At 32.9% G+C, this 12,655-nt stretch overlaps 3 protein-coding genes across 9 annotated transcripts in view; 2 read left to right on the plus strand and 1 right to left on the minus strand.

Annotated features, from left to right (window-relative positions):
* LOC119667068 overlaps positions 1 to 9,689 on the minus strand; it is a 16,114-nt gene extending 6,425 nt beyond the window's left edge. Inside the window, exons 1-9 of the mRNA XM_038076353.1 lie at positions 9,611 to 9,689; positions 8,696 to 9,433; positions 5,479 to 5,575; positions 5,016 to 5,416; positions 4,438 to 4,949; positions 3,677 to 4,168; positions 2,344 to 2,547; positions 861 to 1,013; positions 7 to 795 (exon numbers count right to left, since the gene is read on the minus strand). Coding sequence (XP_037932281.1) covers positions 7 to 795; positions 861 to 1,013; positions 2,344 to 2,547; positions 3,677 to 4,168; positions 4,438 to 4,949; positions 5,016 to 5,416; positions 5,479 to 5,575; positions 8,696 to 9,175 — 3,128 coding nt within the window. The 5' untranslated portion in view covers positions 9,176 to 9,433; positions 9,611 to 9,689. The remainder of the gene's footprint in view (positions 1 to 6; positions 796 to 860; positions 1,014 to 2,343; positions 2,548 to 3,676; positions 4,169 to 4,437; positions 4,950 to 5,015; positions 5,417 to 5,478; positions 5,576 to 8,695; positions 9,434 to 9,610) is intronic.
* LOC119671377 lies at positions 6,159 to 8,583 on the plus strand. 2 transcript variants are annotated; one of them, XM_038081977.1, is made up of 4 exons: positions 6,159 to 6,301; positions 6,361 to 6,561; positions 7,343 to 8,005; positions 8,066 to 8,583. In XM_038081977.1, the coding sequence occupies exons 1-4, from the start codon at positions 6,265 to 6,267 to the stop codon at positions 8,530 to 8,532; spliced, it is 1,368 nt and encodes a 455-aa protein (XP_037937905.1). In that variant the 5' UTR covers positions 6,159 to 6,264; the 3' UTR covers positions 8,533 to 8,583. The 2 variants fall into 2 exon arrangements, with proteins under 2 accessions (XP_037937905.1, XP_037937904.1); XM_038081976.1 differs by having other exon boundaries at positions 7,340 to 8,005; positions 8,066 to 8,582.
* Positions 9,690 to 11,297: 1,608 nt separating the features above from the next.
* LOC119671378 (translation machinery-associated protein 7 homolog) lies at positions 11,298 to 11,748 on the plus strand. Of its 6 annotated transcripts, none has more exons than XM_038081979.1 (2): positions 11,298 to 11,448; positions 11,496 to 11,748. In XM_038081979.1, exon 2 carries the CDS (start codon positions 11,505 to 11,507, stop codon positions 11,679 to 11,681), a length of 177 nt encoding a protein of 58 aa, XP_037937907.1. In that variant the 5' UTR covers positions 11,298 to 11,448; positions 11,496 to 11,504; the 3' UTR covers positions 11,682 to 11,748. The 6 variants fall into 6 exon arrangements, with proteins under 6 accessions (XP_037937907.1, XP_037937906.1, XP_037937910.1 ...); XM_038081978.1 differs by having other exon boundaries at positions 11,504 to 11,748; XM_038081982.1 differs by having other exon boundaries at positions 11,298 to 11,443.
* The last annotated feature ends 907 nt before the right edge of the window (positions 11,749 to 12,655 follow it).

The following is a 12,655-nucleotide window of genomic DNA, read 5'->3' on the forward strand; positions in this document are numbered from 1 at the left end:
TCTTGCACAGCATACGCTTCTTCTTCTTCTTCTTGTAGTTGTGCTTCTTCTTCCATCGGCCCAATCTCAGGTGGTGGTGGTGGAGTCAGAGATTTTATAACGCCTGACATAATTGCAGTCGATTGCTGTGGGCTATTAGTTGTAGTTACTTCTTTAATCGGAGATTGTGTAGCTGAACGTAATTTAGTTGTTCCACTAGTAACTTGTGTTGCTTCTTTCTCCACCTCAATAATCTCACACAAATTTTCATCTTCTTCATCTTGCGTAGCACAAGCTTCATCTACTTGTATGGTAGGTGTTGCTACATCCAAACGTGTGGGAGTAGTGCTCTGTGTATTATAGTCACATGTTTCAATCAATTCAATTTGTACCTCTACCTCAGTTTCAGATTCTGTTCCACTAACTGCTTCTGAAACTTCAACTTTTGGACTATCACCCGTCACATATTCTGTGATCACATCTGGTGGTGGCGGTGTTATTTTTGTAATGGGTGGTGGTGTTGCTGTTGAAGTGGGCGGTGACAAGGCTGGCAGTTCTGAAGCCGATGTTTCGCTATTCCGTGCCGATTTTAATACTTTACTCAATTCCTCTTCAATTTCAACATCGGATGATGACAGTGGATCTTTTGTTACGACATTAACACCACTAAAAGCAGTTTCAGTACTGGCTTTTAAAGGTGTAAATAATGGCGCAAATGTTGTTTCTACTATGCAATGACTACCAACAGTAGGTGAAGGTGTTGTCGATGATTTTGTAGAAGTGGACGCACGTCCTAATTGATATTCAGCAAGACGACTGTAAATACAGAATATGTAATAGGTTGTATGATTTTTGTTTAAATTTATTGTTTGCAAACTTACGTTGGTGTGAATGATACAGATGCTCTTCGTTGTTCTGTAAAGTTAGGCATTAAACGTTTTGCACCAGATTCACCGCTGTCTACCGTATGTTGATGCCGTATGCCCAAATTACGTTGCATACGATCCGAGACATCCGATATATCAGAAGAAGTGCTAGAAATAATGTTTAATATATTAATAACATTATGTATCAAGTATTAAGTTAGAATTTTGGGAGACATTGAAAATAATTTTTAAAATTTTCCAATAAAAAAATGTCAGAAACGGTGTTGTACACTCTTTACCCGAATACACAAAGAATACAGTCATCAATATTAAATTCACTCTTTCCCAAAAGGAAAATATACCAGCAAATATTTCATCACCACATAATGTTCGAAAATTTTCGAATATCACGTTTTGCTTAAGCAAAATATTCGAATGCAAGAATCGTAGCGAAAATAAATACAAGTAGCAACCTGACTTACCAGAAGATGAAGCTCACTGATAGCCTATTTCGAACCAAAAAATTACTATATCATTTTACTGAAACCAACAGTAACTCTTATTGTCATATTTGTAATATCGGACCGACTGGAAAAAGGCAAGTACATACAGAGCAGTGATAGAGCGAATGACTGACGCTGAATATTTTTCATATCAGTCATAGCTCTAACATGGCATGACCTACTTTGATGACTTGATGCAGTGTTCTCAACACAGGCATCAAAATAATGTGCTAATGGACGCCCCATTGGAATTTTAAACGTACCAATTGAAATTATGTTTTGGTCTAAGTTTCCTGATTTTTGGGTCACACCAACCGCTTAAAAAACGCAACTGTACGCCGAACGAATGTAAATAAATTTAATCATTCTACTCGCGTAAGTTTTGGTTTTAACTACACCCAACTTGACACTGCAAACCTCAATTGGTCAGGACAACCGAAGCTGCGGTCACTGATCCCCGTGGTACCAGATATACACCTCCGGTCGGATGGTGCAAGTAAAAACTCAATCACTAACATTTACACTTCAAACAGTGTCGGATGGTGCCGGTATTTTAGTCGGCTCTTACGACAGGCATGTCTTACCTTGGGAATATTCTAACCTCTATCCTCCGGGAGGCACAATATGGACAGTAGGTGTTAAAAGCTGCCAATATCCGGTTGGTACGCTTGTCTATAACACAGTCACCCCTCATTTAGGAAGGTTTTTTTTGATAGAATACTTCTGTTTTTTTTTTTTGCTTATGAATGGGTCAATTTTTACGTGTGATTTAAAATACATGCTCTTCGAGCGATCTTTAGATCTTCATTAGTATAAATTCTGTGTGTATAGCCAGTTAAACTCAAACTAAGAGATAGTTCACGTTTATTGGAATCATACAATAAAATGTCTGAAGCTTCGAATAGCTTAAGTAATATTTAGAACTCAAGAATTCATATTTTAAAATAGCGCGTTATATAGGTTTGTATAGAATAGAATGGAATTTTATAGCTTACCTAGTAAGGCGTTGTGAACTACTTTTTGCGGCGGGAGTTGGTTCACTTTCCTGCTCCCATGGACAAACTGAGAGCTGAACTTGATGAGTAGATAATTTAGGCTGCGGTGCCGGAGTATCATCAGGCAAATCCCATGGGCACACAGCACTACTTGTTGTTTCTATTGTAGTCTCCAGTCTTGCAGTTTTCGGCTTCGGTGTTTCTCTATGATCATTAAGTATAAAATATGTTTAAATATATAATTTCAAACATCAACGTGATAACACATAGAAATATGTACACTACACAGACACATGAAATCTTTTTACAATTTGAATATATATATAGTAGTTAAAATCACAACAAACAGCAATTATATTTTTAAATTTTTTATAAAACAGCATAAGGAAGTATACAATAAAATATATTAGGGAAAGCAAAATAAAATGTTTATTAATGTTAAAATGTTAAAATTAAAGTTAAAAGATTAAGTAAAAAATTAAACAAATTCAGTATTAGAAAATATAGATTTTAATTTATGCAGCAGTTTTAGAGAAAATGTACGACTCGACAGGGTTTTGAAATGTTTGATGTTAAGGACTATAAACACAAAGCAAAGTCAATACATTATAGTTTACAACATTTATCATATAGCATATATTATTTGGACTATAAATAAAATAATTATAACCAAAAATATGCCGGAAATGATGCAGCACACACAAAATTGGACAGCAATTGAGATTTTAGCAGTTAGGAACACAACTTTTGAAGAATTTTATATATAAAAACAGAAAAAAAATTTATTGTAAATGTATGAAAGGATTCTTTTGTTGTACGAAAATAAAGTGTTAGGTCCTTACTGATGTGTTAGCAAACTAGTTTCGCGTAATCCGTAGGCAGCATAGATTCCAGCATCCATGACCACCATATGACGTTGTGGCATATCGCCTCTGTAAATCGTATCACTACTAAATGCAACGATTTCAACGGTTTCAACGAGTTTCAGATATTTTTTGTGTAGGATTTGAAGTTTGTGACGCATGTGGTGGTACGAGTATGATTCAAAATCAAAAATATTTTGCAAAAATATGCATCAAAAAAATAAGAGATAAAAATACAAAATTAGAATCAAAATCAATTTAACCAATTGTCATTGTTAAAAAGCAATATTTATTTTATTTTAACGTTTAACGTTTAACGTTTATTCAAATCTTTTGCTTTTAGATTGCGCTAAAATAATTAAAATTTCAAAAAAATTATATTTTATCTTAAGAAGCAACATTTACCCATACAATAATACTTAGTGATACCTGAAAACACAGAGCAGTGCTTTCACAAAAGACTCACTCACCTATACGGAATCTCGCTTAGGTTACTTTGAGAATGAGAATGTGGCACTTTTGAACTGGAATCTTTGTTGACGCCAATTACAGCTAATTCATGTGCTGAGCCTGTTAGACTACGATCGCTACCACGGCGACGTGATAAGCTACCAGGCGGTGGTGCTTGCATCATGGCAACGGTAGCTTTGGCGGAGGAACCTTCACCTAAATTTGGCTGACTTGAGAGTGCAGCAGTCATTTTCTTTTTGGCACCACCAACTCCGCCGAAGTTAAAGAAACGTTTCTTATGTGATGGCTGTATGCCGGACTCTAACAAACGTTTGTAATGATCGGAGCGGACAAAACGCGGATAGCAGTCCTTTTTGAGTAGGAGCATATAAATATGTTCTGATGCAGAATCAAAAGTAAAACGTGATGGATTCTTAAGACCTTTTAGAACGCTCTCCATTGTTTTGCCATCTATGTTGATTTCACACGGAGCACCAGGTTTAAGAAACTCCCTAAAATTAATAATCAAATTCAATAAATGAGGTTATAGTTATATAGTATTTGTTAGCAAAATATTATTCAAAAATTAAGAAATAAATTTTAAATATAAATAATTTATTAATAAATTAAAAAAAATTAAAAATAAAACTACGACATAAATATATTAAACACAGTTTTCTATTCAGTTCTCTCCAATAATAATAAAGCATTAGTACTTAGATTATTTTAGGTTAGATACTATTTCAGACTATATTCTGCTCTAAAGTACAATTAGACTTACTCATAAATTTCGTTAACTTTTCGTGGTACTTGTGAGTGCGCGGAGCGACGTAAGCGATTCACAGCAATCCAGAAGCGTATATTTTCGTGTGAATATTCTTTTTCCAAGAAGGCTGTGAACTCTTGTAAACCAGTCGGATCGGAAACAAGTTCTTCGATTGATATTGCCCAACGTTTAACACGTTTCTCTGTTGGCACATCAACAAATGTGTTATTTAGTTGCCAGAATGTAACATCTTCTGTAACCCAAGGATTGGATGGCAATACGGCATGTAAAAAGAAATCATATTCAGCAAATGTTTCTGAATAGATAACCAGCGATTCACATGCTTGTGACATTTTCATGCGAGTGCGATTCAAAGACTTTTTCAAGTAATCCACTTCACGTTGTACGTCCTCAAGGGTTCTACGCTTCGGTTTTGAACCGAGACGATCTCTCGATGGTATTGGGCACGGTTCTAATGGAGTAAACTGACCTGGTGGTGGACGGTGTACACGCCAATAAGCACGTTCCTATATTATATTAAATATATTAATATATATATAGTGTAAATAAAAATAAAGAAATCAATTACATACCTGTGAATCGCCAACAATCTTATCACCTTTCTTACGTTCCTTTGCTAGCTGTACTTGTTCCGCGGCTTGCATTGTTATAACAGCCCATTTACTTTTTAAATTTACTTGAAGCGAAGCTAGAGCATCGTTTTCATAATCTTCCAATGCATGTCTTTGTTTATTACGCAAATTTCGCTTCACTAAGTAAATGGCATAGTCAGCATTATCCGGCGCCTTATGTTGCCAGGGCCAGTAATATGGTGTTTGAAAACGATACAATGAAGAATCATCTTTGACTGCTAATGTTTTTGTATCGTTAACAGGAAAAAAGTAACCATGCAAACATAGTTGATTGGCGATATTAAGTGCTTCAGACTCCTCGATTAGTAACCGGTCCATTAGCCACTCAATGAGATCATAGCCTGAAAACATTACAAAAGTGTTATTTATTTAGCTAAATTTAAAGAGAGAAAAAATATGTTACCCATAAATGCATAAGGTATGGAGGTGAGAAACATTTTCTGCTGACGCACTGGTACGCCATGCTCCGGATCTTGCATTTCACGTACTAAAGCCTCCATCTGAAAATAAGATACGACAGTTTAATAAAAATTTTTTTGGAAAAACATCTCCATTTGTCAAAATCAACAAATATGTTTTAAAGCTTAGTATAAATTTTTTATATTTTTTAATAGTGCTTTTCAGAATAATTTCAACGAATCGTCCTCGAAAGTTGTTACTTTTTTTTCTAGCAATAAAATGGAATTTTGACATTCAATGTCGTCGTCAAACTAAAATCTGTTGACAAACTTGTGTCTTAACGAGGAAGAGTATGCACAGAATTGGCAGTTCCTTTGGTACGCCGCCGTTTCCGTTGACTATTAGCGATTTGCATCAGGGACAGCTTCCGAGGCAACTAACTTAAGTGCATTTCCTTGACAGTGTAGACTTGCATAGAATAATATTAATTAAAATTCAAGGATGTGTGCGGCTACGACTGAATTTGTGACAATAAGAAACTATTATATGCTTATAAAAACAATGCAAAAAACTTTATATATTTATTTCACAACACAAAAAAAAAAAAACTGAGTAAACTGTCAGTTTCAAAAAAAACTTTGAGTAAAACATATTTTTTTAAAATAAATTATTTTCTTATCAAGTGAACAACCAAGTTCCGAAAACTTCTTGAGATATTATTAACGATAGAAATTATATTTTCTGCATTCAAATAGTGCCTCATATTATACAGCATCCCACATACTTAAAGATGCGTTTCTTTATTCTTTTACTAATTTTTGCTATCGGTAAGTGAAAAGTATTTAAATTTTTCAATTTTTTTTGTTAATAAAGGGTTTATATACAGCAACCTCAGGCGTAAATGTTTCTGAAGGAAAACGTCGCATTAAACGTGGTAGTTCCGATTCGCTGGCTAACAACACCAAACTTTCTCATGATTTTGTACAGCTTCGCAATGATATGACCAAGAATATTGCACCGCAGGAAGCGGATTCTGGTACCACCAACACCAAAAAAGAAGCCAAGGACGTGGTTAGCACTGATAAGGGTAAGTTCGATAACATTTGGACATAAAAATGTTTACCATCTTCAAAATTGAATACATAACCTCACACATAACCTTAATTTTTAATAAGATTTGCTGGTATGGTTCAAAGGTACTATTTGAATAAAATTCATCCATTACTTCTATTATATCAATTTACTTTTATATTGTTCTCCCTGATATAATTATCATATATTACAGATATATATAATACTAGCAAATCCCAAAAATCTATTTTAAAAATGTACATTATCTTTTTAATATATACAAACCCTTCAGATCCACTTTCATGTAAGCTTGATGTTGTTGTAAAGTAAGTAGTCTAACCGTTTTTGGAGAAGTTTGCTTTTTATAACTTTGTATATAGGTGTATTTAGGAACCCAAAAAGTAGTAATATAAATAGGAATGCAAAATCTTGCTTATAGTTGTAGTTATAGTTCTTTTGTTAATATTAAACTAGGAACTAGATCACAAGGGGTAAAATGGAATGGAAGAAGAATTTAAAGGAATAAGATAATAACAGCAGAGATATGGTACCGTACCATTCCTATTGTGCGTATCCATAAAATAACTTAAAATTAATCAAATTGGGTAAATAACACGTAAAACATTTTGAAAAACTGTTATGTTTACTTTAGAATAAGGTTTCGGAGTTTTTTTTTACTTAAATTTTTAGTATTTTAAATTTTTCTCATTTTCATCTTCAATAAATACAATTCATAAATTTTATATTTATTGATGACATCCAAAAAACATATACTTAATTGCTTTACTTTGCAGCAGTAGATCCTATTGCTACTATTGAATCCCCAATTGATTCCGTCACTAATATAAATGAAAATGACGCTTCCTCTTTATCATGTTTTAATGGTCAACAAGATGACTTACAAACACTTACAGAAGAGCATGACACCAATTCCGTAGACACTAAAACTTCCAATACTGCTTCCGTAAAACAACGCAATAGCGGTAATCCGGCCTACAACAATAATGCAGTTCCGAAGAATCCATTCAATGATTTTGCAAACAAAGGTTTTATCGATAACAAAAATAACAATAGACGTGCATCTGCCAGTATCATTGTTATCAATAGGAAAACTGCTGCTATACCAGAAACTCCACGTGCATTTCGTAAGCCAGCCGAAATACGTATACCCCACCCGAATCTAGTCAAAATTACCGAGACTTCAATGCAAAATCATCAAGACGCCAAGAAACCCGAAGATGAGGAAAAAATTAACACTGATACTGTGGACAAAACTGGTAACAATGATGCTGATAATGATTTTGACCGTTTGGTCTTGGGCAAAGGTTCGTTAAACAAGCAACAAGTACCAGCACAAGCTTTTATACAACAGCAACCAGTGGTTCACGGTGGTAATAATTTGACACCAGTTGATAGTGTAGTTAAGCTAGCTAATCTATTTTTGTCTAAGATGGGCGTGGGTAAGTACATTTGCGAAACTACGTCTATATAAGTCAATTTAATTATTCATTTAATTTAAGATAACGTGCCGTTACAAACTCAGGGTGCACAATTCTCCTTTAGCCCCATTAATGCTAATACTATGGAACAAAATGATTTGAATGACTTTATCTATCGTGCCGTGGATCCAGGATTTAATGTTCGCTCAGGCAGTTTCATTCTACCTTCAGCAGGTATACCAGCCACTGGACAAATACAAACGGCTGTAGCATATGCACCACCATTTTTAATGCCACCACCTTACAATGCAATGATGGGAAATGAACCATTGAAACCATTTAATATGCTGGAGAATGCTTTGGACTCGTTTTTAAATACTCCTTCCGAAGAAGAAAATAATGATGATGAATTTGAGTTACGTTGTCCAGTGCATATTGAACGCAAAAGCTTGGGCGATGGCACATGTGGCACAGAAGACGCTGATCCCAAAAATAATGTCATACAAGTGTGTGCCTGCCGTTTTGTTAAGAAGAAGAAGAATAACTGATTTAAAACTTCTGCACGGGCTGAGGTTAAGATATGCGTTCCAAAACTTTAGATTGCGGTAATTATATTTTTATAAATTAAATATTTTATTGAATTTACATACATTTTATTAATAAAAGAGTTACTTTTTAAAAAATTAAATAAATGATATTTTTATTGCTTACCTTGTCAAATGCCATAGGCCGCGACAGCTTTTCAATGGTCGGCTGTTGGCTACCACTTGCACTACCGCTAGCTATACCGCCCAATAACGATGAGGATGCAGATACATTTTGTTGGGACGAGTGATGATGTTGATGCGGTTGCGTGTGGTGGCCAACAGTACTACCACTGAAAGCAGTGGCAGCCTGCGCCGTGGCTGAAATTGCAGTAGCCGTGGTTGCTAAGGCTGGTGCACCAACTGCACCGACATTGCTATAAGGTGTTGTAGCAGCTGTACCACCACCTGCCGGTGAAGTGGCAATATTCGAATGTGTTGGCTGCAGTTGTTGTTGTGGTAAATTCAATGTTAATACTGGTCGTACTGGCTGCAATGGCACCAATTGCTGTTGCTGCTGCTGCTGTTGTTGTTGCTGCTGCTGCTGCTGTTGTGTAGTATGCGGTGTATATTTAACCAATTGCCTATCTTTGTCTGGCGGTTCCATGGCCACAGCAATGGTATGCAAATTCGTACCTTGATTGGCACAATTTGTCTGTTCTTACTTTTTGCAGTTTAATGTTGTAATATTTTGTATTTTGTTGGAAAAATTTGTTTAATTTTTAATTTTTTTGCTTGTCACGTTGCTTCTTTGCAAATCAATTTCAAATAATTGAGTGCAAATTTTATGAAAATAATTAAATTTTTTACGTCGCTATTTGCTTTTAGCCAAATTCCATCATGTCTTTGTGTATAAAAATATTTGCTGGAAAAAAATTAAAAATATTTAATTAAATTGATAAATCCTACATAAATATAATGTTCTGAAATATTTATAAGCTGTGTGAAGCATAAATTTATGAATATTTTAAATGCATTAATGTATGTGACAAAATAATTTTTAAAATATTTCAAGTAAAATTAATTAAATATTCGAACAGACTATGAAACGGACTGTGGCGGACGACTATTTTGCAAAGTTTCACAGTAACTGCAAATTATTGAAACGGTTTCTTTCAGACAAATATATAGAGATTATATATGTATATAATATATATGTATATATATTAATAATTTTATAAATATATAGACTACACATTTTTACATATTATTGCATTACACGATTTCATATTTCACCACATTCTTATTCAAGTTACAGTTACGAAAATACGATCAAAAAGAAATGACAAGGGTTACCAGCATTTCACACAATTATTTATCGAAACGATCTTTAAACAAGTAACATATTGACTTGTTTCAAAGCGACACGGATTTTATGCGCCTATAAAAATATAAGTAATATAATTATAATTATTTAATTCTCTTAATTCTCTAGAAACCAATAAATATTTTTATAAAGTATATACAAGCAATAAACACAAAACAAATCAATATAATTTCAAATTTCGCTTTGAAAAAATTCAACAAATCAAAAATAATTTACTTTCAGTTCAAAATAAGCAGATTGTGTTCCATCACTATTGGCATATCATTGTGTTGATGCATGATGCATGATGCAGCGTTATCTAATATGGCATTTACACTGGCCTCAAATAACTGAATTGGGCCAAAAATCACAAATGAGAAACAAATGACTAATTTCTGCACACAAAATCTCATATGCGTAAATGAGTTCTATTTGCTGATTTTGTGCAAATGAGTTCCAACGAGTTTCAAATGAGTCCCAAATGTAAAAGTCTTTTCATGGCATTTTGACAGTTTGAGAGCTGTTTTTGACATATTTACAAAAAAAGTAAACAAATATTTGGAGGTTGCATTTCCTTGAAAACGATGCACCTATTTTTGGAACTTCTACTTCTCAAAAAGTATTTAATCGAAGCTAAAATTTAATTTTGTTTATATTGTAAGGTTTAAAGGTATATTTTACATTCATATAAGATTTTTTTGGCACAGGCCAAAAATCAAATCAACGTTGACAACGTTGACAAATCAGCTGTTTGAAATGAGAACAAACGAAGAACAACGAATGTAAACACTTTCGAATGACTGATTTGAAATGAGCAATTTGCGGCCAATGTATGGTAAATGCCATATAATATTGAATCTCTTAAAAATTTTAAACTTTTCCACAAGATTCTTGTGATAAATATCAAACAAGATATAAATTTAAAAAAGTTTGTTTAGTTATATTTTAAGTATGAATATATATAACAAATAATTTCGCTTTTCCTTGGCATTGTTAAAATTATGCAAATCCAAACTGAGTTATATTTTGCAATTTAATATATACAAAAACAAAAATCAGCTGTTTTAAATATTTGCAAGACTAATATGCACAAAATACATTCATGATAAGTTGAGTTTGCACATTCAATGTTGCACAGAGATCTTGCAGCATGTAAAAAATGAGTTATGTTATTTTATATCTATTAAAGAATTGTTAAGGATAGATATTAATTAAGAAACTGCCGTTACTTATATATATTGATTTTTTTAATCAATGCTAATGCTAGTGCTTTATACACTAATTTTATACATGATAAAATTCGTTTGGCATTAATTTTAATATAATTACAATAATTTTTCAGTAGGCAATGATTTTATACAAATTATATTTTTTACAAATTTGATTTTTTTTATTTAAAATTTTTTTTTAAGATCCACAATAGTTCAAAATTTTAAATCATGATTTGCCTTTACTAAACTAAAAATATTTATTGAACTTGGCATTACTGTTTTTCTGCTCTTGTCAGAGAAGAACGTAGCTTTCAAATCGTTGTTGTTTGTGTCATTGCTTAGAAGGTATAGCAACAAAGTGAAGTAAAATTGTTAATAATTATATAAATATCTGTAATAAATAACTTAAGGTTCTTAGAATGTCTGGTCGTGAAGGTGGTAAGAAAAAGCCCCTGAAGGCCCCTAAAAAGGACGCTAAGGAAATGGACGAAGCGGACATGGCATTCAAGCAAAAACAAAAGGAGCAACAAAAGGCGGTTGATGCTGCTAAGCAAAAAGCTGGACCGAAGGGTGGAAAGAAGCACGGGAAGAAGTGAAGTTGCTGATAAATGATATTTTCTATTAGATATATAAAATGTTTATATATATATGCAATAAACCATTAATGCATTTATTGTAAACAAATTAAGTGTTCATAACTTTTTTTTGTAAAACTATAAAAAGACTAAAAAGCGTTAAGAATTATATAGACTATGTAAAAACCATTTCAATATTTGGTGACTTAATTGTGATTCAATACGTAATGAACCAATAACGATGCTGATAACATTAGCTCCAGCTCTGTTACAAACAACTAATTCATTCATGACAATAGCTGTTATATGAACACTAAGAGGCGCTCATAAGGTAAGGATTTTAACTTATGTTTTTGATGATCAGTGGATCTTTTATTTGATCTGGAAATAATTTTTATAATAAAAGATTATCTTCATAGAAGTAGTATTAATAGTAATAAGTAATATAAAAATCCATTTTCATAAAGGTAGAACTAGCAGATTCTAATGTGGTAGACTGTAACAAGCGGTATGCGGAGTATATATATATATATATATATAATACCTATAATATATTGTATAATATAGTGTATTTATCATATAAAGTATATTCTTAACTCCTTATCTAGAACTTAATTAAAATTCATGTCTTATGCGAATTCTTCTCAGTCTTCAAACCAAATGTTTTAATATGGATGTATCTGAACAATATCATTCATTTGCTTAGAACAGCTTATAGTTGCTGGATGGGTTTAGAACTGAATAATAATTCACATAATATTAATTCAATTCCATTAAGTCGTGATTGGATGGGCTTATAACTAGATGACAACAATTAGAACAGTAGTAAGTAACACAAATTGTTACTTAAATTATTATCTATCTTTTGAAAATGGACGAGAATGACTATAATATTCCAACACATTTTGGTTGTTAACTAGAAATAAAATTAAGTTTAACTAATTGAGTGTATAACATAAAGTAGTAATACATTCTCTTATGCCAACAGTTCCGTA

Source organism: Teleopsis dalmanni, chromosome 1 (genome assembly GCF_002237135.1).
Source record: "Teleopsis dalmanni isolate 2A chromosome 1, ASM223713v2, whole genome shotgun sequence".
In the NCBI taxonomy this organism is placed as follows: Eukaryota; Metazoa; Arthropoda; class Insecta; order Diptera; family Diopsidae; genus Teleopsis; species Teleopsis dalmanni.